At 43.0% G+C, this 8,448-nt stretch overlaps 1 protein-coding gene across 1 annotated transcript; it reads left to right on the forward strand.

Annotated features, from left to right (window-relative positions):
• Window positions 1–7,710, forward strand: SERTM2 (serine rich and transmembrane domain containing 2). Its single transcript, XM_065846073.2, has 2 exons — window positions 1–550; window positions 3,775–7,710. Exon 2 carries the CDS (start codon window positions 4,319–4,321, stop codon window positions 4,595–4,597), a length of 279 nt encoding a protein of 92 aa, XP_065702145.1. The 5' UTR covers window positions 1–550; window positions 3,775–4,318; the 3' UTR covers window positions 4,598–7,710.
• Window positions 7,711–8,448: the final 738 nt, after the last annotated feature.

Consider the following 8,448-nt stretch of genomic DNA (forward strand, 5'->3'; position numbering starts at 1 on the left):
CTCCACAATTAGAAGGCAGCTCAGTCTTGTTTACCACTTGGAAGCACGAAAGGGTTAAGATGAACCTTGCACAAACTTTGCTGTGAGCTCAGCTCACAGCCTCCCTCCCTTCCCTGCTGCCGAGACGCAGCAGTGCTGGAGCGCTACCGATCTGCTCCGCTCCAACCGGTGCCGACCACTGCTGCGGGAGAGGACTTGCTGCTTCCAGCCAAGCAGTGAAGCTCGTGAAGATCAGGCTCCTCACCCTCTTCTCCTATCGCCTGTGAAGAAAGGGCATCAGCAGTGATGCCGTTCGGTTAGACTGACAGTTGACATCTCAAGAGTGGGAATAAGAACCATCCCTGTCAGTGAACCATCTGAATTCAAGAGCAGAGGAGAAGAAAGCGCACTTGGCATGTTGCTGAAAATACAATATCCTGACTCTAGCAAATCTTTTCTGCACAAATCCCACTCTCTGGGAGGAGATGTTCCTAGATAAATCACCTGCGAGCTCGTGGTCTGAACCAGCTGCTCTAGTGCCTAGTTCCAACAGCCCTGCCTGCTCTGAAAGGTAACTACGCTTTATTCTGTTCTCTTCCTATGCACTACCACAGCAGAGACACTGACATACTATCTTGCACTTCACCATGAGAACAAAAAATAGCGTTTGCCATTGCAAGAAGAGACATCCCCTCTTTCCTGTCTCTCAGATCCTCCCTGGAGAAAATGCAAGCTGGACGGAATTGATACTTTAATGCTTTGTTTTCAGTTCTTCAATGCTGTTGATTTTTTTCCTCTAAAGATCGCCTAGACAGAATACACCTGGTACTGGCTGTGTTCAAAACCAAACCCTTCTGTGCCTGCCAGTCAGTTCAGTGCAGTTTAAATTAACAGCCTTGGAGAAGCTACACAAGTAACCGTTCTGTTTTGTCCCACTTACCTCTTTATAGTAGTTTTAGTATTGTGTGGAAAAGCAAAAGACAACTTGGAAAAGTTGCTTGCACTTTCAGAGATACCTTGCTGGCAATTGGCACTTAAAAGGAATGAGAGTAAAAGGAAGTGAGTAGGCAAGACAAGACATTTACTGCAGCTGCAAGATCAATTTGTACTGTCTGTCTGCACCGTTTGGAGGAAAAGAATTCTTTTTCTTTGCTCCTCTGTGACCTACAAAGGTGCAGAGTAGGGCCATGCAGGCTTCATTAAAACTCCCCAAACCTGATAGCTGCAGTGAGAGGATGGTAATTTCATGAACTTCTGGCTCATGAATTTCCTGCCTCAGTGACACACTCAGAAGTAACCTTTCTGTGGTTTTGTACGAGGCTTCTACGTTCATTAGTGTTTTTTAATTTAAAATATGTTGGTTCGGGTTTTTTTTAAATAGTTGCTTAAAAGCAAGCACAAACTGATCTAAAAATAGAAGTGTCTGCTTGGAATCAACCTCTACCCACTGAGCATCAGTGAACACTAATGGTGCTTGGCACCTCTCAGAAATGGGAGCATTGTCCAGCCAGAGCAGAATGACTAAGCCTTAATCAACAACTCGGATCCCATGGAGTGTGGGCTCTGCTTACGCGGCTCTGCTCTATTACTTCTACTTACTATCTCTGTCCACGGACTTGAGGTCTTCTCAGGGTACCAGTGAGGTTTTGCCTCCTGCAATCTGAGTCATACAAAGTTGATAGTGCTGACCTGCTTGATACACAGTTTTTTCAGAATCTTTGGGTAGCACTTATTTTCACAGGACCTTGATCTCCACGGTCTTCAAACTCCTATTCCTTAAGGGGGAGTGCACAAAGCTAAACATACTAATATCCAAAAAGATGATGCTCAGTGAGATCATTGGTAGATTGAAAGGTTGAACCCCCAACCTTTGGGGTTGCCTGGAGCTCCTGAATTATTTCTGGCTCATTTCTGGAAAAAAATGTAGTTAATTTCACAGCTTTCAGTAGTCTGAATAGTGAGTGCTCCTGACAATTTTATAGTTGAGACTAAAGAAAAAAAAAGCTGCGCTGACTCCCCATTGCCAATATTTTTTACAATTAATCTGCTCCTTTTATCAATAAATGCCCAGCTGAGCTTTGTTAATTCAACGTCTTGGTTTGCAGGTAATTATTGAGCTTCAGACTAATGTCCTTAGCATTCTGCAGTCCAGTTTTATGAAGTATGTGAAGCCATTAGGCTCTCTGCTCTTTAAGGAGAGAAATTAGCTCTGGCTTTTGCTCTTGGTAAGACAGCAGAGGAGATGGGCAAAGACATTGCTCTGTACTTTAACTCACACAAGTGGCAGATTCTAGACTGATTGCATATTGTGAAAAAAAAGAAGAGGTTTAATATGGCCAGTAACCTTCACACCCTTTATTTCCCACCTGCTGTGTAATGTAAGAATATTCTTCATGGGAGAAGAATTTCCATTTATAGGTTCAAAGTGTGAAAATCAGAGTTATTGCCCTATAATTGAAAGTAGAAGTGCCTGGCTGCAACACAACCTTCATTTTCATGTCGGATGCTTCCAAACCTGCTGCCAGAATAACTGGCTCCAAAGGGCTTGGGTCAGCCCCTGGAAAAATACTCTGAGCAGCCCTTTCCTACCACATTTGCCCACACCCTCCTGCACGAAGCACAGCACCCACTGCTCACACAGGACCGCAGGTGTCAAATCCCCAGGCATTTTGTTTCAATCAGCAATTTGGCCCAGCTTAGCCAGCCTATTACTAAGCATGATCTGGCCCAATATTCCCTGGACTGGATCAATGTTATCTCAAATGCTTTGATACTGAAAAAGGTATTGCAGGAGCTGAGAGGTAAAGAGGTGACAATCCCCAGTGTCCCTTCTCCAGCATCTCAGCACATCAGATGTTTGCCCATCACATGAGCCAAAGCGGGTCTGTCTTGCCTGTAATGAAAGCCCGAATATCAGCTCCTTGATGACTCAGGCCTCCATATTTCAACCACCTCTCTCTGAAGAACAGCAAGATGATGTTCCCATCAGTGCATGGGGAGAACATAACCAAACATTGACAATAAACCAGCCACATTTTACAAACCGAAGGCCCATGAAAGTCCACATGTTTTGCAGCAACATATCTTTTAGATGAAATCTTTATCTAAAAGCATCAGAACATTAATGACTTTGAACTAATGTTTCATTTTAATCTGACTACCATAGTATATTAACATCTTAATATTACTGTATGTACATCTCATGTAGGTATGTATGTTGTGAATGTTATAAATGACCACATTGCTTTGTTTCAGTGCTATCATTTTTACTTCTTCTAAAACCAAAATTCTGGTCTTATCAAAGCAGAACATGGTGCTTTTGGATGCAGCATTTACAGCAAATTTTTGGCATTTATGCTTTCTGTTTCCAACTGGAAGAATTTAAAATGCTAAAATATTAAGATTTCCTCCATTTCTAGCAAGTTCTCCTCCAAGGAGGTGAGTGAAGTGTCATATACTGCAAAGCTGCCCCAGTGGGACAGGGATGGCTCTGGACACCTGCCAGGTGCACCCGGCCTCAGAAGCAGCGGTTCCTGACATACAATGAATGGATATCTTGCCTTCCTCTGTGACATCCAGTTCTATAGACCATGGGGCCTTCTCTTACCCATAAGTAATGAGTGTTACTAGAGGAGACCTTAACAATGGTCTTTATATACTCAGTGCTTCTCCTGATCCCAAGGTCACAGGAAGGTGACAAGGGTTTTCTTATCTATTTGTTATAAAGATAACACACATAGCCTGGGCTATTTTGGTACCTAGTTTCACTTTTCTCTCTCATTTTTCTCCTTTTAGGAAGCCAACTTTTGACCGTTCCTAATGAGGAACTCAAAACTCCATATTCCTTAAGCAAGTACCAATAGCTCTGGATTAGGAGAGAAGCAAAGCAGAAAACAACCTCCCCAGCTCATACAAGGATAAACCATCTACTGTGGGAGAAGCTGGCAGAAAGCTGACTCTAGAAAGACCAAAACCGTGCAAACCTTTGCAGCTCCGTTAGAGAGAAGGACCAAAGCTTTTCACCTACCAAAGGAGGTGACCTACCAAAAGAAGGACCAGTGCATTTCCAGGACAAAATAAAAGCTGGATGGAGGTGTAAAACAGAGGTCTAATGCTTGTTGTCATTGTAATAGCAACTTGCAAAATGATTTGTAAAGGCCTGTCTCATGCAGTCTGCTTAACTGTATGAACCAGCAGTCTTGAGACCAAGAGCATGGGGCATTTCTTGCCAGAGCCATTGTGCCATGTGTCCTAAGCTTCCTCTCTTTGTAAGCTTGGGGAGGGAAGACAGGAAATCTGAAGATAAATAAGGAAAATGGACCAAAGCTGACAGAGAGCAATGACTGAGATTTATTTCCAATTCCGTGGAAACCTGACTGGTCGCGGTCACTTTCCAACTCTGGCTACAGAAGTAGACACAACAGCAGATAAATATTCCGGGCTCTATGTGTACGTGGGATTGTTCCTAACACTTCTGGCTATCCTTCTCATATTGCTCTTCTCCGTGCTCTTGCGCCTGAAGCACGCTGTTTCCCCTATCACCACATCTCCAGAGAGCACTGAGAACATCCAGCAGTTCACGGATGTGGAAATGCACAGCAGGATTCCTACCACTTAGAGACACGGAAGCAACGGGGGCTCTGCACTTGTGAAACATGTTTTGTTCAGCAAAACGGTGGGGGAAAGAATCTCTGCCTGCCTATTGAGCCCTACAGCTTGTTGCACAACCAGTAACAGCAGCACAGACTACCTGGAGAATGTCACCCAGCTCAGACTGACTGGCTGGGAGCCACCGGCTGTGGACACTACAGGCAACACGTGTGCAACAGCCTCAATAAAATTTACTTACAGAAATCTACTGCTGTCAGGAAAGACTGATATCCCCCTAAAAGCCCTTGCAGAAAATGGTAAAAGCCACAATAACGACAGCCAAAAGCCCAAAGAGACACGTACTAGACTGTGTCCTGGAGTCTGTATTTGCTGACCTCTCTCTGCCCTTAAATTCCTTGTTTGTGAAAAGAGTTAAATGAAAAACACTAAGTGGTGTAAGCGCAAAGAGCACACAGGGCATGTACAGAAATTACTGGTGGTGTGGAAATTCTCAGGTATTTCTCCCCTTCAAGAAGGAATGCATTGAACTTCTTTTTTTCCACTTGAATGGTGGATTTACACAATGGAGTTTCAGAAGCATACCTGCTGGAAATATTGTTTTCTGCCATTAAAAATCATAGAGGGAATAGTTGCATTCAGGATATCAGAAAGAGGCAGAACATTTGAAAGAGGAAAAAAATAAAGATAACATTTAACAAAGGTTTAAAATAAAAACAAAGCACCAGCAGGAAATGAGCAGCAGGAGAGAAAAAATGTTAAGACACTCTACCTTTCTTTGCTCTCCATTACATGAACTGAGCTGAATACCAACATGTCCATGCATTTCACCCTTCCCAGTATCACTCAGTAATTAAAATGCAGTGTAAAGTTTGTGAGTCAAATGGACATTGTTCTCCTAACAGACTCAAACTCATAATAACATTTCCTCCCAGGTCCGTGTTGGGTTTTCTTTCTCAGAAGACAGACGGGCTCTGCCAAAGCTTTTTTTGTTCCGCTCCAAGGAAAGCTGAAGAAATGCCATGGCCTGGCACTGCAATAACGAACACTGTCAACAGCTTTGGACATAGACTAGCAAGCAACATGCAGATGGAAAGTAAACTCACTTAGCACTATAAGATAGGACTGGATTCAAATATCCTGGCAGATCATTTGGAACAGCAAGGAAAAAATGTTTACTTAAATTTATGAAACAACAATCTCACGCCATCCTCTTACCTATGAATGATATAGAGATAGACTTTGCTTCTGTGGATGGGAAAGATGGAATAAAATATGGCATAGCACTTCTGGGAGAGCCACTGCCTCTTACAGAAAAGCCTCAAGCAAAATTGTTCGAGCTACATCTCTAAAGGGCATGAATTTTACCCAACTTATCTTTAAGACAGCTTAGCATTACAATCCCTTGGTGCTTTCCACCTTTATATAATTTGCCAATTCTCCCCTTTCCAGGGGCTTGCAAAGTGTAAATTCCCCATACAAAAACAGTGCTAAAATTAGAGATGACACTGACTCTGTGGACTTGTGATAGTAACAAGAAACTGTTTCTCAAATGATTTGTGTCCAACAGGTTCTTTATTTACCCTTAAAGGTGTACATATGGGTGAGCTGTTTGGGCTTAGGAATATGGCTTTTACAGCTGATATTGTGTGTGGGGGAAACAGAACAAAAAGTAACACCCATACCAGGATACAGCTAATCCATGGGCAGAACTAATGTTTTTCTCCCTGAAGTATTCAGTATGAAACTATTTAAAGATTGCTTCCTTATATTGAATAGCACCTTTATACTCCATTAACCTCCACCCCAGCAGGTTTAATCTCTGAAATAGCGGGGTGACTGTGTAAGGGTATAAAGCAAATGAGGGGCTCAGCCACATCTCCCCATGGCACCCTTGGCGGCTGACCTGGACAAGAAGGCAGGATGTCCTCAAGCTTTCTGTCCTGGGGACAACACACAGATACCACCAGGCAGGGTGGTGGCTTCACAGCCCATCTGAAGACTGTCTCCACAAGCAGTGCAGCCCTCAGTACTGCACAAGAGCCCAAATTCGGTGTGACAATTCAGACATTAATCCAACGAAGACAGATGGCTACTGAGTTAGTCACTGATATTTAAATTTCACAAAAATCTACGCAGATCAAGTTGGCTTGGTATGTGTTGTTCATCCAACCATCATGAGGCAGACTAGCCCAGGCTCAACGTCTGGCTTGCCCTCTACAGCCTCTCAATTTTCTTGATTCAAAAGCTACAATTTACATAGACCATAAATGTTCTAACATACTAAATCAGCAACTAAACCACATTAGCCTTCCAGCACAACTCTCCGTGGAAAAGCCTTGTTTCCAAGAAGCTGCAGCACCGATTCAAATATTGACACAAAATACCAGATCTACTAATGGAAAAAGACAGTATCAGAATCTAAGATGGGACCCAAATTCTGATTGCTCTGATCTCAGCTGAAAAGCCTCCCAGAGCTGGTGTCAAGTCTGTTTCTTTCCTTCATACTAAAGAACATTCAGAAAAGTCTCACAACCCTTTAAAACTTATTCAGTAAGTGAACTGTAAATAGAAGAGCAATCACTTTATATATATCATTACATTACATCACATTGTATCTTTGGGCAGACTGTATATTTCTATATAATACTGCTAAGGAAGGCAGCCCTGTCTTCTAACACTAAAATGACAAGTGTTCCTTTCTAAAGCTTCATTTCACACAAAGTATCTATCCCACTTGATACATCTACAGTCCCAGAGGCACTTAGAGTACCTCACTGGTCTGTACGCCAGCAAACGTTAAAGCTTTTCCCATGGAGAAACAGAAGAATGCCTTTTCCCTTTTTTAATTCTCATTTGTAATGTGCAAGACCTGATGTCCCTGAGAAAAGAGGCTCTTGAGATGTGTTGACCTGTGTTTACCGAGTGGGCTTTAGTGGACTTCAGCATCCTTTGGCTATAAGGACTGGCAACTGGAACTTTTGCATGGATTTGCTGAATCTTGGAGAACTGCAGGTGTCACATCCATACCCTTCCCTCCAACAGCCTGTTTCCTTCCCACTCATCCATCTGCTACAGAAAATTAGGGGGGGTTACAAAAATAAAGAGACATACCACTATAAATGGTGAGTCATTGACTGCTCTGTGCTATTCCCAGGTCTGGACGTGGGAGACCAGCTCATAGGCAGAAATACGCTCAAGCGGTGCCACTCATTTCAAAGTAATTGTTGGCCTCAGGGGGCATCTGTGTAAGAAGCCCCCCTACCAGTCTGTGTAAATATTACCCGAGTCAGGACAGTTTGCTCTCATCTCTACTCCTATCTTAGGCATTGGAAACACACAGGACTAGTTAGTAAATTCATCACCTCCTCCATTCCATACCTGCGGGGGAAGACAGCAGCAAAACAAGCGTTGTTCTGAAGGAGCAGCAAAATGACTGCACATTGCTGTTCCCTGTGGGTGGGACGGTGAGGTCCGAGCAAGCAGAAAACCACGCTCGCTCCCAAATCTCCCAGGGTATTTAGTCTAGGAGGTGTCAGGACCTGAGTATGGTGTAACTCGCCAAAGCACATATATTCTACAGGATTTATGCTTGGGTAATCTTGTCCACATGATTTCCATCCACATCCATGAATTTTCTGCATTAACAAACCCTTAAGTATTGAGCAGAAAGGGTTGATAAAATATGTTCATTCTCTGTGTCAGAATATGTAAACATAAACGTATATCTTCATATCCTCTCAGGGCTGCAGAGAAGAACATCATTTTGCAAAGAGCATAACTCAGCAGAAGATCAGCCTTGGGCTCCCCATAGGACCTTTTTCAATTTTACTTGAAAAAGAAATAAAAAGTGTGTTTGAA

This window comes from Patagioenas fasciata, chromosome 11 (genome assembly GCF_037038585.1).
Source record: "Patagioenas fasciata isolate bPatFas1 chromosome 11, bPatFas1.hap1, whole genome shotgun sequence".
In the NCBI taxonomy this organism is placed as follows: Eukaryota; Metazoa; Chordata; class Aves; order Columbiformes; family Columbidae; genus Patagioenas; species Patagioenas fasciata.